Source organism: Eumetopias jubatus, unplaced genomic scaffold (assembly GCF_037043125.1).
Source record: "Eumetopias jubatus isolate StellerSeaLion01/CBP00866 unplaced genomic scaffold, mEumJub1_p1.0 scaffold_14, whole genome shotgun sequence".
Classification (NCBI taxonomy): Eukaryota; Metazoa; Chordata; class Mammalia; order Carnivora; family Otariidae; genus Eumetopias; species Eumetopias jubatus.
Window position 1 is genome coordinate 92,493,067 of NW_028274820.1, and position 22,428 is coordinate 92,515,494.

The window sequence follows — 22,428 nt, forward strand, 5'->3', positions numbered from 1 at the left end:
AAATTTTGATTTAGTCTATCAGACTTTGTATCTTTAATATGACCATGAAATATGTAGACATAGATGCGGGTACACACACAAGCCTTCCTAGAGTCCTCTGGGTCCCTGGCTGTTACCACTGCAAGCTTAGTAAAGGAGAGGACTATGCAACCTAAAATCCTTCATCAGAACTGCAAAATTCATGTGCTTTTAAGGCTTCAATGTTAGAACAATGAGAAAAGCCCATGGAAAATGCTAGAGAGGAAATTGTGGCTCTTCCATTTTCCCTTCTGCAACTCAGGTTGGAAGGTAAATATTAAACTAAATAGAGAAGCAATTTCATCTCAGCTTGGATAATGTTTCCAGATAATTATCAGGCTTAGCCTCCAGATAGAAATCTACTTCTCTTCTGTTAGAAGTACGTGTTTAACCCTCAAGATCTCAAAAGTAAATTTATTACAGGGTTTCATATGCGCCTTGACTAGTAAGATTTTGTTTGACTAGAGTGAGGACCTCAACCCATTAAGAGAGAAATGAAATGAGAGGGAGAGTAACAGAGAGATGTTAATACAGAAGGAAAGAAAACGGATGGCCTTAGTTTCCAATGGAAATAAGGAATGAACCCTCCATGGAGGCCCTGAGTCAGAGCTTATCATGAATTCGGAGGTCAAATCAGCCCCCTTTAGAAATGTTTACAACTGACTGGAGAACAGGAGAGAAACGAAACACAGAACAATGCCAAAATCATGTCTCATTCTCCTGGTTTCATATTTGAGAATGTCCAGTTCCTGCACTTTAACAAAATACCAAGCCTTAGTAATGACAGCAAGGGTTGGTGATCTTGCCAAAAGCACAGATATGTTCATCCCTACCATTTATGTTTTCTTGGCTACAATTCTAACCCATTTCTTAGCATTCACTGATAGCTTTAGAACATTTGGTCACCATCCCCTAAATAATATCCCAATTTAGTCTGTTATTAAGTTCTTACTCATATTTTCCAGGAAAAATTGCCCAATTTCCTACATATCTCCTCAAAAATCCAATTTTTCAAAGCCCTTTAATTATCTGGATTAATGTTCCCTGGCTGTACCAAGGAGTCTTTCCATTTCTTAAGCTGTTGGGAAGAGATTTAAATAGAGATTTCTACTGAGCGCCTAAGCATTCTTTTTTTTTTTTTTTAAAGATTTTATTTATCCGACAGTGAAAGACACAGTGAGAGAGAGAACACAAGCAGGGGGAGTGGGAGAGGGAGAAGCAGGCTTCCCGCGGAGCGGGGAGCCCGATGCGGGGCTCGATCCCAGGACCCTGGGATCATGACCTGAGCCGAAGGCAGACGCTTAACGACTGAGCCACCCAGGCGCCCCGCGCCTAAGCATTCTAAGTTTGGTGGGGAAAGGACCTTAAAATTTCCATATGGTATAATTCTTTTCACTTTGACTATATCCTACCCAGTTTCTGTGGGTCGAACACATCAGAAAGAAGTATATCCCAAGATGATACCTGTGGTTTCAAACAACACTGTGACATTATAAATGCAAATCTACTGAGCAGTCACGATATCTAACAGAAACCTTGTGATTTCTGGATTATTGTTTAGGGGCAAAATGTGAAGACAAGATAAAACATGTTTTAATCTATTTTAGCCAAATAATAAACTTGAGTGTTTATCATAATCGGTCAGGATCATGCTGCTAATGAATAACTGGTTTTGGTTTGGTTTAGAAGGATATCTGGTTCAATTTATTTTAAAGTGAAAACGCCCATGACAATGTTGGCTCACTCAATGGCATAATCCAATAAAGCAGGGATGCCATTTATTTTATTATTATTTTTAAAAGATTTTTTTTAAAGATTTTATTTATTTGTCAGAGAGAGACAGAGCACAAGCAGGGGGAGAGGCAGAGGCAGAGGGAGAAGCAGGCTCCCCGCTAAGCAAGGAGCCTGATGTGGGACTCGGTCCCAGGACCCTGGAACCATGACCTGAGCCGAAGGCAGCCGCTTAACCGACTGAGCCACCCAGGTGTCCCTTTTAAAATCTTTTAAAAGATTTTATTTATTTATTTGACACAGAGAGAGAAAGACACAGCGAGAGAGGGAACACAAGCAGGGGCAGAGGGAGAGGGAGAAGCAGGCTTCCTGCAGAGTAGGGAGCCCGATGTGGGGCTCAATCTCAGGACCCTGGGATCATGTCCCAAGCCAAAAGCAGACGCTCAACAACTGAGCCACCCAGGCGCCCCAGGATGCCATTTAAAGTACAGATCCAGGGCCTTAACCCTGCATTTACTTGATCAGAATCAATGGGGACTGGGCCCCATAATCTGCACATGAATGTTCTTATGCACGCAAAACTTTGAAAACACTATCACAGAAGAAAAATGGAAAGTAATATGCAGGAAATGGCTACTTGGCAACGTGTCAGATTTATCTGAAATTGAGATCAGAACTTAGAACCAAATGTTCTGCTGAGGCTCTGCACTAATGTATGTATAATTGGTCTCTTGATTTGTCTTGGGTGGAAATGAAAGCTCAATCACTGAAGGAAAAATACTAAGTCAAAATATTTATTTAGGCATCTTCAAGTCCCAACCCAGTGATGAAACTGACTTAGTTAAGTGTCACTTCCTACACATAAGAGATATTTAGTAGGAGACTACAAATCTCAGGAGGTTATCTTTCCATTGAAAGACCATATGCCTAATGCTTCAGAACATTCGTATTTTTCACCTTCTCATGGGTTATGAGTTTGCAATGCTTGAAAGATTAGAAAATGAATATGTTCTTTCTGGTGTGGAAGTTGAGGATGAAGAACAGCTCCCTGAGCTCTGGAAGCAGGTAGGAAGTCTGTGGGGCAGAATCACGGAGTAGTGTTACACTTGTAGGCCCAGTAGCCATAAACTCAAACATCATCCTGTGATCTCATAGGAAGCAGTCAGCATATGATCCTCCAGCCAGGAGTGTGTTTCCTGTGGCTCAGGTACATGCTCCAGGCTTCCCTTCTGTGGAAGAAAGAACTCTCTCACCTTACAGACGCCATCTTCAAGTTCTTCTGGAGGCAAGTCTGGGTTTCTTTCCACATGGAGGTTCCAGCGATCTAGCTGTACAATTGTCCCATCTTCCACTTGGCAAAGGATCTTAGAGACGGGTTCATCAGTGTAGCCCTAAGGAATCAAAGAATATATGCGTTGCTGCCTGGAGCAGTGAACAGATTAACCAAAGGCATTTCACGCAAGCAAGAGCCCTTTTGCTATAGCTCTCTATTCATTTTGCAATTAGCAAGGCTGGGCAAGTAGATCGGTTTCCTTGCAGTACTTGGAATCTAAGACAACAGTCCCAGGTATTGTGCATAGAAATACTGCTCTAACTGGTTTGAGGTGAGGAGTAATTTTCACCAGCACCAAGAACCAACAGTCACTGGTAGGCATTTGAGGGCCATGCTGGAGGGTCGCTTCTGTCAAAATGAAAACAGGACTCCCCAGGCCTCCTACTAGAGGAATCTGACAGATACAGAGAACAAGTGTATATGGAAGAGGAGGAAAAGAATCATGGTGGCAGAGGATAGACAACTTTTTCTATTAACCTTCCACCTCATTCACCTCTCCTAACCTTGTAGAGGGACACTACTAAGGCAAGTCTGTCTGAGGCACTGCCCTATTAGGCAACCACTTACTCCTTAAGCATGTGTTATTGGCAGCATGATTATTAAGGATAGTCAAGTCACTGATGTGGAGGAGAAGAGTTAACAGTGATAAACATATTCACATGAAGCAACTAATGTATTATCATTTCTACTATGCCCACTTGAAAAAATAAAAAAGACCTGTAGGAGGTTAATTCACCCAATACCGAATGAATATCTGCTAATATCCCAAGATAATTATCACCCAAGGGAGGTTAATTCACACAAAGGTCAAATTCATATCTGCTAATAGCTGAAGATAATTTTCATGGAGCCCAGCCCAATCTCTCCTATGAATAGATAAAAAGCTGGTGGGGCCGCATATGTTAGCAAATTGTGCCTTCTTACTATCTTAACACTGTAAGAAAAAGTTAATAAAATGGCTGGTTAGTGACAGGTAAACTTCTTTCACTAAGCTTGCCTGAAGTTGGCTCTCTGGTGGAAAGGACAGCTGGCTACCTGTGTAACAAAGCCACGATGACACCAACCAGAAAAACAAAATGCTCCAGAAAAGCCATAACTCTCCCAAAGTAAGGATTATGATCTGAACCAGATTTGCTATTCTGGCCAGGGGCTAAGGGTCAAGATCAATCAGGTCTTTACACGAAGACTTGAGGCCAACCCACCCAACTGCCTCTCAACGGAAGACTTGAGGCCAACCCACCCAACTGCCTCTCAACGGATACCTCAAGAAGCCCCAGGCCTATATACTAACCCCCATTTTTATACCACACTTTCTTCTCTAGAGGATTCTAAGTTTAAACTGAAAAAGGTCCCAGATGAAATCGTGATGCACGGGCACCCTGATCCTCAATTCTAACTTATTCTTTGGACAACAGTAGCATATTGCCCTTCCATTAGAACATCTGTGGGTTCACGGCTCCTTCTGCCTGACGGTCCAGGCAGCCCCTGAGAGCAGTTCTTACCCCTCCCCAGTTGAGAGTTCGAGCCAGGTCATTCCCAGTCCCCAGAGGAAGGACCCCGACGGGAGGCTGAGGGCTCAGCTGTAGTTCATCCAGAATAGAAAGGATCCAGCCCACCTACAGACATTTCGGGGGCCAGAAGAGACACAAGAAAGATAGATAAGTGACAAAGACAACCTGAGAGAAGAAAGCTTTAAACAGCAAATGAAATGGTTTGATTTTTCTTTAAAACATATATGTTTTAATCTCGTGGCCAGGAAACAGACCACTTATCTGAAGCAGTTGCAAAATGGCAAGTCTCTTGTAGGGAGAAGGACCGTTTTGCGTCTGCAGTCATGTAAGCAAAACTAGACCCACTCATCTGTATGTTTAACTTGAGATCTACCTTAAAATTTAGAACAGTTTAAAATTTTTAGGGAGGTTTATAACATAGGCACTGGAGACAATACAAGACTCAGAATCAGACTGAATTTCAATTCTGGCTCAAATTGGCTACATAATCTTATTTAACCTCACCGAGATTTATTTACCTGATTTTCAAAATGGAGATAATGCCTACCTCACAAGATTGTTTACAGATTAAATTAAAATGTATATAAAGCCCTTGATATAGTCCCTGTAAGCATTCATTAAATGGTTACCCTCCAAAGCATCATCGTAGAAATTAGTAGCATTTTCCTAAATATCCCTATATTCTTCTTAATGAAACATTAAGAAAACATAATTATGGATGGTCCTAGTACTTATTATAAGTTGAGGCAGAAAATAGATACTTATATACTAGAATCATATTCCCACTCAATCTTTTTCTAAGATAAATAATACTTTAGGTTTGGTCTTGTGACTATTTAGAATTTTCACCCCAAACTTGGAAATAGCAAAAAGAAACTTGCATATCCTCACAATGTCATACTAAAGTAGTGTTTCACAGGCCTAAGAACTTTATGACTGCAGGTTAACAGGAAGATTTCTGTCCTGTGGAGATACAAATGTCGACAATAGAAGATTATGTTAAAGGTTTGGTTTTATTCCCCCATAAGGCGATAAACCGATTATGTCTCAAATATAGAAAAATTATTTTGGTATAAACTACATAATCCTTTTCCTCTATTTCTCCAATAAATCAACTTTATCCTCTTGCTGGTTCCTTCATTAAATAGCTAAATAAATTTGACATGCATTTATTTATTCTATATTTGTATGAGTCCTATTTAAAATCTTTTTTTAAACTGTACTTTAACAGTACATTTATTGAACACTACTACATATAAAACACAGAACTAAGCAACTGAAATAAGATGAATGAGCTGGTCTAAGATAAGTAAGGTAGATGGCTGCTTTCAAGGAGCTTATAATGAACAAAGAGAGGGATATACCATTGCTTTCTAGGTGCTGATCCCTGAGCAAAGTTCTGTAATTATATTATTAAGGTTCAAAACAATTCTGTAAGGTAGGAATAATTCTCCTCTCCATTTTATCAGTAAGGAAGGCAAAACTTGGAAGATTCAATGACCTCCTTAATATCCTATCATTTATGCAGTACAGCCGGCATTCAAAGTCACGGATGCCAAACACCAAGGCTAACCTCTTAGCCACTCTGGTGCAGGGAGCCTTTAAATAAAGACCTAAATCCCATTCTGGATATTGCCTGATCATGCTGGAGACAGCGGTATGTACTTTTGGAATCTTTGGAATGCTGGAGAAACCTTAGAAATTGCTCAATCAAATTCAGTTAATTTGCATATTTCTTAACTTAGGTGCAAAGAGGTCATGAAATTTTCTCAAGACTAAATAACGAGGAGTGTCAGTGTCAGAATCATATCGGGTCTCTTGATTCCATTTAAAGATTCCATCGTTTCTCCACCACAATATTTCTTCCCAGGATGTAAAACTTGCCCGTGCATCAAGAAGCCTAAAATTGCATTTACCTTCTAGAAAGGCATACCACCATGGTCACCCAATACGATGAACTAAAACTCCAGATCTAAAGAAGTATCCAGAAGTCCCTCAAACTGGACAAGTCACTCCTAGATGACTCCTTAGATTCTGACCCCACATGTTCTTAGTTTTTACAGATGGTATTAACAAGGCTTGCTGTTGAAGTGTAGGTCAGATGCTAAAGAGTTCTGATGCCTTTGTTAGCCCTGTGCTGCTAAAAACACAAACTGCACACAGAAGTAGATCCCCTCTAATAAACTACGACAAGACATGAAAACTCAGCAACCCCAGCAATCAGGGATCACCGACTACAGATGCAAACAGCCCTGCATAGACCCAGAGACTCTCAGAGACACAATGGAACTCAGTGGAAATGGAATCCAACATCTCCTATAAAGAAGGTAATCTCTTTAGAACTCCTCCAAGAGATGAACCCTCAGTCTCCCCCTTACGAATTGTACTCACAAGTCAGTCTACTTTCTTTCAGGTGGATTTAAATTCGAAATTTTTTTCTTATGCTCAGGTGAAACAGGTCTCTCTTTTCCTGGTAAAGATAATGCCATGTGTTCACATTTCCAATACCCACTGCACTCTAGGCACAATGATAGGAAAAATAAATCTTCAGGGACCAGAAGCAAACCAAACACAAAATGGCAAGCCGATAAAGCCAGGAGTTCAGCTTCTGTCTGATAATAGGGAGTAAAAGGTCACACCTCCCGGCAGGAGACCATGTATGAATGAGGCTCCCTGTTGTCCAGTAGGAGAGAAGCTGGAAAAGAGCGTGAAGGAGCCCTGCCCAAGGCCATAGCCCAAAGACAGTGGAGAGCCGTTGAAGCTGGAAGGAGGAAGACTCTTGGTGGGCCCACCTTCCCACTGGCTCACTGACAGACCTCCAACATAGGACATATCCCCAGGATGGGTGCCTGAGTCACCTAGAGAAAACCCACTCGAGTCACAGAGTCCTGGAAACCATGCAAACGATGAGGAAGGAATAATGAAAGGAGGGAGACAAAGTAAAGGGAAAGACAAAACACAACAGAATAACTTCCTCCAAAGAGAAGCCTGCAAAGAAAACTTCCAGATTGCAGGAAGAACGCTAATACCAAGGTGGATGGGAAGGTTAGGGGATTAGTCCACAGTGCAGGAAATACAAATACGTTTCAAATGACTGAAATGAGTGTCCTGTAACTCCCATGAATTGATGAGGTATCTTCCAATAATCCTTTAATCAGTATAATAGCCTTCATTCAAACTTTCTGAAGGGGTTCCTGTTTTCTCAAAGAAAGTGACCAAGAATCCATGTGATCCTGTGCCATGGGAGGCAGGAGCCTCAGGACACCTGGACTTCTCACCCTCTCTCTTTCTCTCACACTTGGCCTAAGCAGAAAAGGAAAATGTATAACTGATTTGAATGAAAGGACCTTCCCCTTTCTTAGCAATTGATTTAAGAACCACATAAATATATTCTACCTTCTTTTTCCAATGGCCAAATATACCATTTTTCCCTGAATACAATCAGGTAGGTTTAGTATTCCATCATCACATAACCCTGGAGTCATCAGATGTCACCTGCCTTTCATAGCCAAGATGTGTCGTGAAATTCTCTCAAATGCCATCAGTGTTAAACTAATAATAGTTCTTTGGCAGAGGTGGGTCTGTTTCTTTGCACCATCCTTAAGAGTTTTTCTCATCCAAGAGATATATGACTCAACACCAGCTTCCTCCAAAGGCAACAGAAGGTAGGGCTGAAGAGGGAAACAGAGCCCATCACACACCGGCTGGGCAAATTTAAGTAAGCCACTCAATCTCTCCAAGTTCCTAAGACTCTTAGGGTTATGTTATCAGTTAAATGACACGTAGACATGACAGCATATGCCTTACAACAGGAAATGCTTAATTAACATTAGCTGCTATGATTAAGGTTTAGTTTTCTTCCTCTTCACTTCCTCTATGAAGGTCCAGTTTCCAAGTAGCAAAATGCCCTCTTCCTGCCTCTCCACTTAAAGCTGAACCTCAGGGTCACAAATCAATGCCACCTTTGACTGCCATCAATCACAAAGTCTTCAGAGACTATCCAAAACAGAAAAGCCAAGCTCTACTGAAGCAGAAAAGCACTAGAAAGAGAAAGAGAAAGAAAGAGAGAGAGAGAGAGAGAGAATGTAAACAAATACATCTACAATAGCAGGAGACATAAAAGATCTTGAGTAATAACCTATATCTGTCCTTATAAAAGCAAAACTATATAAAAGATCTTCAGGCCCAAGACTGTTACTGGGGCCTCTCCCTTACCAGAAACCTGTTCCTTCAGGAAGCCTGGGCTTCAGGTTCGTGGCAGGGATTGTGTTTGCTGGGCTTTCGCATTTACCCAATTCATCTCCACCAGCTCATCCAGCACTCCTTCAGTTAAATGTAATTAATTGCAAAACACAGCACTTGGCATTTTTTCCACCAAAACTGAAGAAAACGATCTAGACTGGGTGAAATCATTTCCCAGTTTGCAACGTTTCTTCCTGCCTTTGTGTTAGAAAGAGCAGGCCTGCCAGATCTGTAAGGCCAGGCTCCTGGGCTTTGTCCCCGAGCCAAGCAGCCTGGCCGGTGAGTGCTGCCCACAGCTGGTGAGTGCTGCCACCACCTGTCCACCTGTCTGTGGGGCACCCTAGCCATCACCCAATGTTTGCCCGTTACGTGCTGAGCAGTATTTTCATTCTGCAATGTACTAACATTAGAGGTGGCTGAGGGGTGGGAAGAGCAGTGAATTGACACTTTCTTTGAACAGACCAGGTATACGTTGCATCGCCTTATATGCTGGCAAAAAGTGAAGGATGGGCATATTGAGAAATCAAAAGGAAACAAGGCTAACATTTCTGAACTGAAAGATCATCAAGATAGCATTTAATGCCTGGGTGTCCCTTTTGAATGTGTACACTACGATTCTTCCTTTTGATACTTTAATTTATGTTTGTACTTCATAGCTTACAAGTCGCATGTGTTAAAAGAAATGTTTAAAGTCAGCCCTAAAGAAATCAAGATAGAAGGTGAGGGAGATGGGGGGTGGGTAGAGAGATTGAGATAAGCTGAGGCTTTGGGAGGAAAGGGGCTTGGAATGATGTGCTTGCCACTGTCAGTTAAAGGGAAATACCACTTTCTTCCCTGTGGTGGCTGTAGTAAGTCAGGGCACAGAGATGCCTACTGTTTAGGGTGTATCCTCACCTAGGGAAGCCAAGTGATCAAGAAATAAGCATGAAGTGGATGGCCAAGTAGTTTAATTCCAGGCCTTCGGATAGACATTAACATGGTCAAAGGAGGACCAGCAGATCCAGCCCAGTTACCAAGGTCAGGAGCCAGATAGGTCGGGATCACATTACACCTTGAGAAGCCATCAGGAGGGGAGGGTTGCCTCTGGGGTCTTGGTTCACATACCCTTCAATATTTAAGCAGAGGGATGGCTATGGGGAGCCGGACAGGTAGCAATGTGGCCACGGAAGGGAAAGAGTATACAATCGCCACATGGCCAAAAGGCAACTAGTTTATAAACATGAAGGTCTGAGACCATTCTTGAGTTAGGGGAGTTTTCTTTCAGCCTAGAGATCAAAGGTGAGACAAGCCCATCCAATAGCTGCTATGTGACCACCTTAGGACTGTGCTAACCAGTTCCAAAGAGACCACACCTGCACTGTCCGCTAAAGCATCCACTGGCCACAGGCAGCGATTGAGCGCTGGAATGTGTCTAATATAAACTGGAGATGATGGAAGTAGAAATATATGCCGGATTTTGAAGACAGCACACATTGAACACAAACTATCTCATGAGTGATTTTTCTATGATTGCATGTTGAAATGGCAAATGTATCCCTTTGCAGACTTAGAAGGTCTCAAAGGAGGGTTAGAAATCTGCTGAAAGTCACAGAAACACAGGCACCCAACCAGTTCCAGGTGCAGTGCTGGGAGATGGGTTATTTAAAAGTGCAAGGAGGCAGAGCGACACAGAACTAGCAGCGAGGCCAAAGAACTTGTTTCCAAATTAATGCGAGACATCTACACATGAAATAATACTTTGTGCACAAACTAATGCCATTAAGGGTTAATATATCCTCCTCCTAATCAGGCAAAAAAAAAAAAAATTCCATTCCTGATTCTCCCTGGGACCTTGTCACTATACTGACAGAATTCTGACAGCTTCTACGGTGATGGATATGCTCCCCGGGTAAAGGCTGAATGCCTTATGTCAAATGTATAGCTGACACTCTCAGGAATTATTCTTCACTTGCCTCAAGCCAGCAAGCCTTCTTCATAAATCCATCAGGAGGCCTCGCCTTTATAGAAACTCTGTTCCTACTCAAAATTAAAAGTTTCATATTCTAAACTAATCAGATTAAAAATATCAATCACTTACCTAGAGAAACATTTCATCAACTCTAGGCCTCTTTCACAACACATCCATTTTAACCAAGTAAAGTAAAATAAAATAAAACCTGGTTTCATATAAGGTACAAGATAAGCCAAGCCAAGTCTTGGTTCTGAGTGATTAAACTACAGAGGTTACCATTGAGAAAATAATTAGTACAGAAGTATGCACCAAGCCTCGGGTATATCTACTACTTTCCTTAGGAGCATGCCTGTTGCAAGGGACCTGAGTATAAATGTCAAGTGCATTTGTAAATTATGTGGAAGGATGTGAAAACCAAGCCAGGAACATAGATACAGTCCCTTGGAGGAAAAACTACCTAGAACATAAAAGAAAAGTAATATCTAGCCTTGCTGAGTACCTATTAATTATGGTATACTTAAAGAAAGGAGGCTAGAAAAGACAGGCTAAGTAGGAGAACTAGGTAGTCTTCATGTCAAAAAGGTGTTATTAATGGTACCAGGGCATATTCACAGATATCCAACACCGTAATTGGGTCTGGTCTTTAGGATTCATTAGCCATCTACCAAGTCTCACTTGCTTGTCATTCTGGTTTTGTCCCAGACACGCCACTGAGATGGTTTTCTTTAAAAACCACTAGTTATCTCCTCGTCTCCAAAATCAACGATAATTCTCCAGTCTCTCCTTCAAGATATAACCACTGCCTCTTTCTTGAAACTCCTTTGTATTTTGTTTTTGTTTTTTTTTCTTGACAGAATAGACTACAAGGGGTCCTTTCTACCTCGATCTTTTCATTTTCCTTTGGAACTTTGGCCCGGATTCCCTAATTGCAGCTGTGTCACAAGTGTCTGGACTCGGTTCTCTTCTCTTTGTCCTTCAGGCTTTAAAACCCCAGGTTTTCAAATACTTCTCTAGTTGCAGAAAATGCCTCAAAACCGCATAACCTAGAACGTGCTTTCTACACCTTCCCAGTGAGTAAAGTAAAGGAAAAAGAAACGAGAAGCGAGAGGGAGCTGCCAGGAGGCTCCGGGAGGATGCAAGAAATTTGGAAGGGGTGGCACTCAGTCAATGGTGAAGCCCAAGATGTAGAGATGGAATGGGAAGTGGACGTGGGTTTGAGGTCACGGTCACTTTGGTTGAGCCATGAAGAAAGGCTAAGAACCATGAATTCAGGACAACAGGCATAGCCTCAACTTCTCTGCTATCACTGTGATTGAGAGAGGGAGAAAAGATGGGAGCAAATCTGAAGTCATATAGAAAGATAAGGAGATTCTAAAATCAGGAAAAGAACTGTAGTAAAGGGTCACAATAAGTTTATATTTTAAGATAACTAACCTGGGGACAGCTGAGCTAAGAACACTGTGTGTGTGTATATGTACGTTACACATAATAAATATACTAATATACATTTAATATACTTACATATGCAAATATATATATATATACACATATATACATACACACACATACATGCACACATACTATTTACTAAATACAAATATATCCCCAGAGGAGGATTTGTTTTGATATAATTCTACTAAAAAAGTTGGGAAAATTCCAAACCAGCCTATCCCTTAGTATATCTCCCTAGAACACTACAAATGATTGAACTTTTAATTGGTATTGTGGCAGAAAATATTCCATGGTCAAGTAGTTTTGGAAAACACTGGGTTAAATAAAGTGAAACAGGTTTGGCTTCTCAGCTGTAAAATTTTATAATTAATTTCATAAGCTAATAATGTGCATTGTGAATCTTGACAAAGGTAAACACTATTTTCCCAACTGAAAAATGTTTTCACCTTCAGGGAGTAACTTAAGGGACCAGTGGAAACTCTGTTCTGTTTTTTTCCAGTTGCATTTATTGGTATATAATGTGTATCCAATGCTGCATTAAGTGCTATGAGAGGTAGTTAAAAGATTTTGTTGCTACCTTCAAGAATAAAACATTCTAATTAGGGAGATTAGAGAAAAGCCAAAGATGATTCATAATAAAAATTCTAGGTCTTAGAGAGCACACTCCAAATACAGAAGAAAAAGACACTGGGCAGCAGAGTCTAAATGTCATGGCTCTCACCAATTCTTTGCCTTTGCTAAATATACCAACATAAGTAGAGGGCAAATGGGGAAACAGATGAGACAAATAGAGGAAAATGTACTCATCATATTAAACTTCAGCACAATTTCATCTTTTCTTCAAAAATGAATGCAAAGGAAACCAATCAATGATCTTTAAGGTAAACCCCTGCCAGTATTCTAAGTTTTATCTCCACTCATAAAAGAATAAATGCAGTAATTTTGTCCATATACTTCCCCTTAGTGACTGTAACCAATTATTAAGAACCAAAGGAAATAAGTTATTATTTAAGTTAAGAACTTAGTCATCTATAACCTTCATTCTAATGATCTGACCCCTTCTTACCTTGTAGAACAGGAAGGGATACAGTATGGCTGAGGGAATAGAACATAATTTAAGAATCCATGAGACAATAACAACATCTCTTCTAAGGCTTTGTGGGCTATGATTCTCATGACAGAGACCTAGGTCTTAGGGGACTGGAAAGAGGTGAGGTGGGAGTGAATAAAGAGAACTGTCATACGGAGAGCAAAAGAAAGATGGAAGAAATAAGGGAGAGAGCTTGATTCTATCTCGAGGACCTACCGTTCCATCCCCACCACAGGCCAGAATTCGCAGATTTGGTACTTTCCTATACAACTCAAGCCTGTAGAGGAAAAAGAACATGAAGTAAACAAAAGAGCTCATCACTGGCCATCGCAGAGAGAAAACATGAGCAAAAGAGGCGAGGGGATGTCCGCTGGAGAAAATGTATAATCATGAGGATAATGATGTCATCAAAACTAGTTACCAAGTTATCACAAGGGGATGGACCCCAACAACTGGATCAGAGGTTGGCAGCAAAAATCATTTTTAAATGGCCGGCATTGGAATGGGATTTCAGGATGTCCCAGAGTTTTATTTCCCATAATCCCTATTAATGCATCAACTCACACGGTTTTCCTAATGAATTTAGACTTCCCTTTCTTTTCCCATCATACTCCTTCTTCCTTTCTCAAAGAAAATCCTCATTAACTGGTAGTCAGTAGTCATTATATGTCTCCTCCTTATTTTTTGTCAGCTTTTCCTGGATTTGCTTTTCAAACTTATACTTTCCACTCTTAATCCCAGTAAACCTTTTCCGAGAGACGGGGTGGCGGGAGGATGCCCAGCATTACCACACACTTACAATTCTAGTTCTCTCTCCACTCATTCACTAACACTCGAACCAAATTTATACCCCTCAGCCCAAAGAGCGAAGATTTACTGATTTTTCTTTATTTAAAATTTGTCTGCTTAAAATTAGATCATTTTTCATGTTGTCTTTTGAGAAAACACAACTATAGCACCCCTGCTAAAACATTTCCTTAAGTGAAACTGTCAATGCCTCTGTTCTCAAAAACATCATCTTCCAAAGCAAGCATTTTTTTTCTGGAAACATCTCCTATCTGGCCACATTCTTTAGGATGACCTATGAAGGCTCTGCCTAAAGCTTAACCAAAGTGATAAGATTTTAAGGAAAGCATCTAAAAGGGCAAAAGCCAGGGTAGCAGATTTGCCTTAGTCCAACCGAATACAGAGAAAAAAAATACAGAAGTTTTATAGCGAACTCTAGTGGTGAAGAAGTTCATAGATTAAAAGAATGATGGCAGAAATGAATTTTTATATTTAATGTTCTCCTGAATGCTTCAAATATATGATTTATTAATTCCATACAGGAATATTATTTCTCTAGAAATTATCTGAGCTGGTTACTTTGCCTTTGATATTGTTACTTATTTAAAAATAATTAGTATCCCTTAAGTTCTGCTTATCCAATGACATCCGAACTATGTTAATACATGGGTTTTAAAAAGGGAATCCAACAGTAGCAGAAACAGTCCTGCTCCTTCCCACCACATACAGGACCACCGCCACCAAAGGGAAGATACAGGATACATGTCACCTACGTCTAAACTTTATTTTCAGCACTTCTAACAAAAACAGAATGAAACTTCTGAGAACTTCAGAAAAAGGGATTGAGCAGGAATTAAAATGTCTTCCCATTCTGGTGTGGAATCTATAGACATAATCAATTAATCTGTCTCAAATGGACACAGGTGCACACACAAACCTCTTATTCAAATACACAAACACATTCATAAACAAATATGGCCACTCTCCAAAGATATACTTAACATTCTCACTAATGTACATCTCCCAAGCTGTACATGCATAAGTAGAAAAAGGACAAATCCTTTCTCAGTGCAGACTTGTAAATAATCTACAGTTGCATGCACATGAGCAGCAAACACACAAGAAGTATGCCCTAAGTTAACAACTGCGTAGCTAGTTTGGAAGGGAATTAGCCCAAAGAAGAGTCGGAGGAGAAACATCAGATGAAGGTTTAAGGGAGGTGACTACAGTTGAGAAAGTCAATGAGGGATGGTCAGAAAATATTTCACAAGGTAATCTAATAATGAAGCTTGACTTCACAGCAGAAGTCCTTCTTGCTTGCCTAAACCAGTGTGGACCACAGGGGGTTATTTGCAGACTTACGCATCTTTGGGCCCTTCCTGAGAAAGATCAAACACCTGCCGTGGATTCAGGTACCACATGAACATCTGCAGGACTTTGGTTCCCTGTAAGAAAAAAAAAATTTAAAAAGACAATAGAGATTTCCAAATATTTGCTGCTCGTTGAAAAAATAAAAACAAATCCTCTTATCTAAAATATCACCTAATTATAAATAGCATGAAGTAGTAGTTAAAACCATGGGCTTTGGCCGCTGATATACAGGTTGAATGTCCAGAGGAGGCCTTTGTCCAACCTGCGTAACTCTGGCCAAGTTCTCCAATTTCAGTAAGCCCAACTTCCTTCTCTTTAATGTGGAGATAAGAATGCCTCCTTCACAGACTTGTTGCAAGAATTTTTGTTTGAGGAGCACGTCACAGTGCTTGGCATGCAATTAAGTGCTTACTGAACAGTATCTACAGGTTTTATGATCACTCAACATAAAAACCCATGTAGGGAAGTTATTAGTCAGTCCACGTCATTTAACATTAATTTTAACTTCACTGTGAAGATTACTTTTATCTTTGCATGATAGGAAGATAGACGGTATGTGCTAAGTGTGATTTTACTGAAATAATTTCTCTTAACTGAAGCAAAAGTCTCACAGGCTCCTCATTATTTAGGATAGATACATGTAACTTTCCTAGTTACAGTGTACTTTGACTTTGTTTCAATTTCCATGTCTCTAAGTCAAACAGTTCTCACATGAACATTTTTGGAATGTTTTAAGTAATTTATAACTGGCATTTGTAGAACTGATCATCATGGAAAACACAAGGCAGTTCTGGAGATCATTTCTTTTCTTTTCTTTTCTTTATTTATTTGTCAGAGAGAGAGCATGCCAGGCAGAGGAAGAAGCAGGCTCCCTGTTGAGCGAGGAGCCCGATGCGGGACTCGATCCCAGGACCCCTGGATCATGACCAGAGCCGAGGCAGGCAGACGCGTAGCCAACGGAGCCACCCAGGCGCCCCTGGAGATCATTTCTTAACAGTGAACTGAGCAAAGAAGAAATGAAAGAAGGATCATTTCATTAAGCAGCATCAAAAGAGCTTTAAAACTGCGTAGGGTGCCCCATTTTAGGTCATTATCAGCCACAGCAAACGACGTTTGATCAGTTGGGCAGTGCTTATAGCTTATATTAATAGTTCCCTTATTAGCTATCCTGAGTGCTCTTCCTTAAAATATTCCTAAGTTTGTACACCTACTATGCTGTGTCTGAGAGTCATCCCAGGACAGCAGAAATAGCCTGGTATTTGAGTCAGTAATAACGTGGGTGTTCTCATTAGGTGATCGTGAGCATTTATAATCCTGCAGAAATCCAGCATATTAAATAGGAGGGCAACATCTATGTTCCAGGGGCATAATGAGAATTAAATGAATCAGTAACAGTTATGGATCTAACACAGTATGTGGCGCAAAATAGGCCTTTGTAAAGGTTAGTCCCTTTCTTTGTTGCTCCTTGTTAATCTATTCAGTAAATTGCACTTGAGGGCGTGAGGGCTAAAGTGTAGCTTGTAATTATCACATTGTTATGCCGGTTGTTACAGGGCCCGATGCAGGTCTTTTGTTCCACATTTCATCCAAACCTGTAATTTAAAAGTTCTGCTTTATCATGTGCTTGCTATAAATTTAGGAATAACAGTCTATCCTTAATTATTACAACTAATCCTTCAATTTCACCAAATGACATATTTTGCTTCCTATAAAATTCAGACATAGATTTGGATACATAATACTAACTAAATACTGGATCATTCTCTTCCCATACTGCGCCTTGCTATCAAGTCAGTTGCGGGTTATGTCAAGTAATCTTTGATGCATAATTGGTAACACCAGAGTCATTTTAATGACCGATTTATAAAAAAATTTCCCACTGACTTGCTCGAAAATTAATTTTTCAGTTCTAAATTCCTAGAGCAATATGAATGGTTAATGTTAATTACTCCTTTCCATTTCTGGCCACAGCTGAATGCTCGTCTCAATTTCAGCTTCTATGATGCCTATGATACCAGGGAACGGACACCTTTCAAAAAATAAAAGGCATTTACAGGTGGTTTTTCCTAAACTAAAATTTCTCCAAAAGGTTTGAGTGACCACACCATTTTGGTTTTGCTCCTTTTAACTGTGTGTTCATGGTGATGCCCAATCATCTACATTTTTCCTTTGGAGGAAGGGGAATTCGGGTTGGCAAGTTCGCAGTTGCACCATCTCCAGGAGGCCCCATCGGCACCGCAGCCTATTGGAAGAATGCCCTCGGAGCTGTGCAGGGGTAACGCGCAAAACCATACACGTCAGAATGTAATCAGAGGTTACATTCAGGTGTGAGAGAATTATTTCTTTTATAATGAGTCTTTCTAAAATATATGCATTAGCAAGACCGGCAAGGGTCTGAAAAGTACTGCATTGTTTTAAATCCATCATGGTGGGTGGAGAAAAAAAAGGTGGTCCAACACATTGAAGTCAGTTCTCTTACGTCTGCTGTGACCTTTAGGATGAGCTACTTTAAGGCTTAGGTAATTCATTCAATAGAATTGAATGGCTTGAGAAATGCCAATTCACCAGGAAAAGAGTCATTTCTTTCTCACTGACAGGAGGAAACCAACTCAGACAGGGGCACCTGGGTGGCTCAGTCGTTAGGTGTCTGCCTTCAGCTCAGGTCGTGATCCCAGGGTCCTGGGATGGAGCCTCACATCTGGCTCCCTGCTCGGCAGGAAGCCTGCTTCTCCCTCTCCCACTCCTCCTGCTTGTGTTCCCTCTCTCGCTGTGTCTCTTCTGTCAAATGAATAAATAAAATCTTTAAAAAAATAAATAAATAAACCGACTGAGACATTTACACAGCTAGAGAGTCCCAAACATGCTCGTCATTGTCACCGGCCAAATGCCAAATCTCAAAGCTGAGGTTTTTTTTGTTTTTGTTTTTGTTTGTAGGCTATTGTGCCAGTTTGTTTCTTCCTGCTCTTTCTCCTCCCTGCTCCCGTCATACACCTGCCTTTCCCCCTCGCTTTCACTCCCTCTCTGGGCATGCAAAGAGCAAGCCACTATGTTAAGCCCCGGGACTACAAAGATAGAGGACATGAAACCGCCTTAGAGTTCATCAAGATTTAGGAGGAAAAAAAGACACAATGTTTAAAGAACATTGAACATAGAGTCCTCAGTTGCTTTCATGTTAAGGTCCTATGGCTAGTGAGCAGGAAAGGAGGTGCAGTCTCCATGGGCTAGAACTTTCAGCTTTGGGCTTTTGTCAACCTCAAGTCTAGGTTACTCGGGGTTTTTGGTTTGTTTGTTTTATTTTATTCTTGAGAAAAGCTGCAACTTCTCTGCAAAAGTATTCTACTTTTCTCTAAATGGAAAAAACAGGCTGCATGTCAATTCTAACACACTCCAGGAGGGTTCTCGTACACAGTTGTAGCTGTATCACCTCATTGACTATTGAACCTGTTAAGATATGGTGAGATTGGGTATTCCTGTGGAGTGAGGAATAGGTTCTTTCTGGCTCCAGGTGTTGGAGAACAGGCTGGGAGAGGAGAAAACAATTTCCCAGAAAACAGGTAGATTGTTCTAGAGGGAAATAAACAGGATTCATCAACTTACCTACTAGGTGCCAGACACCCTGTTGGGTGGGGAGAGAGAGAGATGGGCAAAACAGGGAAGATCCTGCTCTCCAGAGGAAGTTCTAGGCATTATGCATAAAAGAAAATACGATAATGACTTGGGGGTATGGAGAGTCAATAAAGAATGAATCAGCTCCAGCTTATCAGTCTTCATCGAAGCCTTGTAACTCTTCGATAGCCTGAAACATGCTGGTGGGTTACTGAGCAAGCCTCAGTTTATGTCACAGAGGGATTATCTAGATCATGGCAAAAGCTGCTAGGAAAGTCCCGAGGAAAATAAAAGCTAGTGAAAGGAAGAGATTAAGAAATAATTACTTCAAACGGGCTTCAAACAACCCCAAAGGAATACCTAATTTACTTAAAAACACATATTAGGCTCCTACTCTGTACACATGGGTACACTCAGGAAGCTCAGAAAGAGGCAAATACAAAATGAGTCCACTAAAGATGGTTAATGCTATTGTGGAGATACCTACTGAGCAGTAAGAGTGGCCGGAGGAGACACTCTAAGCCCCAGTTTGGGGATTAGATGAAGGCATCCCATATGTGATATCTGAACTGTTTCTTGAAAGACGAGTAAAGTTAACCATTTCTTTACACGTGGAGAAGAGAATGATGAGGCACCAGACGTGTCAGGGGGACACTGTGTCCTGTTTAGTCTCTGAACCGTGAGGCAGGAGCGGTGGGAGACAAAACTGAGTTGTGGATTAAGTTGCTAAGGGGCCTGGGCTTTGTTTTATAGGAAATGAGAGTCACTGAAATGTTTTAATCAGGGGAGCCAGACTGACATTTTGATGTATCAGTCTGGCTATAAACTAAGAAGCTAGAAGGCCCTAGACCTATCAAAGGAGGGGGGGCCTTGGGGGAAGTGGAGCCCTCGTGAATGGGATTAGTGCCCTTATAAAAGGGACCCCAAAGAGCCCCCTCATTGCTTCTGCCACATGAAGACACAGTGAGTGGACACAGTGAGAGACGGCGCTCCGTGAACCTGGAAGTGGAACCTTACCAGCTCCCCTATCTGCCGGTGCCTTGATCATGGGCTTCCCAGACCCCAGAACTGTAAGGAATAAATTCCTGTTATTAAACCATCTGGTCTCTGGTATTCAGTGAGAGCAGCCTGAGTAGAGTAAGACAGCTGCCTGCCCCCCACACTTCCACCAGTGTTATAACCGAGAAAAGGGACTTTCCACAGATTTGTTGTTTTGTTGTTTTCATTCCATCTGGTGAGGTTGGCCTGACAAGAAGATCTTGAGCGTGGACTTTGACATGTGTGATCATCTGCTGCCTGACCTTCTGCCCTCTCCCTAGCCTATTCTAGGCATTGGGAGCCTAAAATTTTATCCAAACATCCTGATTCTTGATTTATCCCCAAGTTGTACATCACAGAATACCATTGAGGTTTTTTGCTCAAGTATTTAGAAAGTCTGGGGACTCAAACATTTGAAGTTATTGACTTTTATCTCCTTCTGCCACCTTGGTGGACTTGTCCCTGTCTTAGGAGGGGTGGCCCTGGGGTGACGGTGCATAGATCCAGCCATGGGATGGTGGTGAACTCAGCGAGAGCCTGCCCACAAATTGGACACCCCCTTCCTCTTGCCATCTACTGATAAAGCCCCTGGGAAGTCAGATGCAGCTCATGCCACCCCTCAACCCTGGATTTCACATTGAACAGTGTGAAAAGCCAGGGTCCGGACCCCCCAACTGTCAGGACTGACAAGTTAGAATCACTCTAGGGGTCAGAACACCTGCTTAACCCTGAACATACAACCTAAGTTCCTGGAAATGAAGTCCTGAGAGGGAGCCTTCAGGAGAGATCGTGTGAAAAGTCGGAAATATCGAGAGATATCAGAAGTGTCTATAAGACTCAGGGAGAAAGATGCTAATGAGTCACGGACATCCAAGAAAAACACTTAAGTTCTGAAGTTAGAGCGGAGGTTAAGTCATATAAGGGAGGGTGGCTATTTCTCGAATCCTCAGGTTTTCAAACACAGAGGAGGGGCCTGTACTGGTATAAACTCTATCTCCCAGGTATTACATCTTCTCCACAGGAGGAGAAACTCGAAGTTGATCTTGTGGTCCCTGATTCCAGTTCCTGTTCCCCCAAAAAGAGCACTGCCAACCTATAAAACTTTCAAAACACCCACTATCATCTCCACCTTAAGTGATGGAAGAACAGAGACAATTATTGTGAAATAACTGTTTAAAACAAATTATTGTTTAAAAGGTACATAGAAGCAGTTCCAAATGTTTTCATCTCAATGTACTCCTGAAAAGTGTTGGAAAATTTCTACATACGAGAAAAATACTGTTTTTTAAAAAGCTATAGGTATTTTTCTTGCCAGAAGGTGGCGATAGAGTCTAGCTATTTACTTAAGAGAAGCCCAAGCAAGTTTAAATAAAAGTTTGGTAGGCGAGAATTCTACCACTGAGTTTGAAGCCTAGGCTTCAAATAAGGAGTGCTTTCTATCTCCCAAAGATAAGCAAAATAAATCAGTCATTAAAAGGCAAAAAACAGGATTGAACAACAACAGCAGTGAAGTACTTCTAGTCAGCCCTTGCTAATCAGAGTGTGGTCTTTGAGTTGCAATAACAGTCACCTGGGAGCTTGTTAGAAAAGCAGAATCTCACTGAACATAATTTAAAAAACAAAAAACACTTGCTGAATCTATAGAGTACCAATGGCAGGATCTAATTCATGATTGCAAGAAGCATCCAACCTGGGAAGGCACCTTTATTGAATGACACCATCCAACAGCACATTTAATAAGCTCAAAGACAAACAACTGATTTAATGAATGAGCTTGACTCTTCACCCTTGAGTTTATGAAAACATGGATGTTAAAAAAAGAAAAGAAAAGAAAAGCAGAATCTCACTGAACATAATTTAAAAAACAAAAAACACTTGCCGAATCTATAGGGTACCAATGGCAGGATCTAATTCATGATTGCAAGAGGCATCCAACCTGGGAAAGCACCTTTATTGAATGACACCATCCAACAGCACATTTAATAAGCTCAAAGACAAACAGCTGATTTAATGAATGAGCTTAACTTGACTCTTCACCCTTGAGTTGTATGAAAACATGGATGTTAAAAAAAAAAAGAAAAGAAAAGCAGAATCTCAGGGCCACCTTCCTGGGGTTCATTTGCCCTGTTTTCACTGCCATCCTTAGTCCTCCTTTGACCCTTTAGTCTCAGTGAAGGTTGGGCAGGGGAGGGGGCAAAATTATGGAGGAAACAAGATTCAAGGGAGCCAAGGAGTGAGAAACTTCCACAGTTCACCCTCCGACTCTCCATCACACAGAATCTCCCCTCTTCTGCAATGT

General features: G+C 41.1%; 1 protein-coding gene across 6 annotated transcripts in view; it reads right to left on the reverse strand.

Annotated features, from left to right (window-relative positions):
• Positions 1 to 22,428, reverse strand: part of DGKI (diacylglycerol kinase iota) — a 451,310-nt gene that overhangs the window by 199,825 nt on the left and 229,057 nt on the right. For all 6 annotated transcript variants that reach the window (XM_088018199.1, XM_088018200.1, XM_088018198.1 and 3 more), the window contains 4 exons: positions 15,477 to 15,559; positions 13,545 to 13,605; positions 4,585 to 4,698; positions 3,003 to 3,140 (listed from right to left, as the gene is read on the reverse strand). In XM_088018199.1, the coding sequence (XP_087874325.1) occupies positions 3,003 to 3,140; positions 4,585 to 4,698; positions 13,545 to 13,605; positions 15,477 to 15,559 (396 nt within the window). The remainder of the gene's footprint in view (positions 1 to 3,002; positions 3,141 to 4,584; positions 4,699 to 13,544; positions 13,606 to 15,476; positions 15,560 to 22,428) is intronic.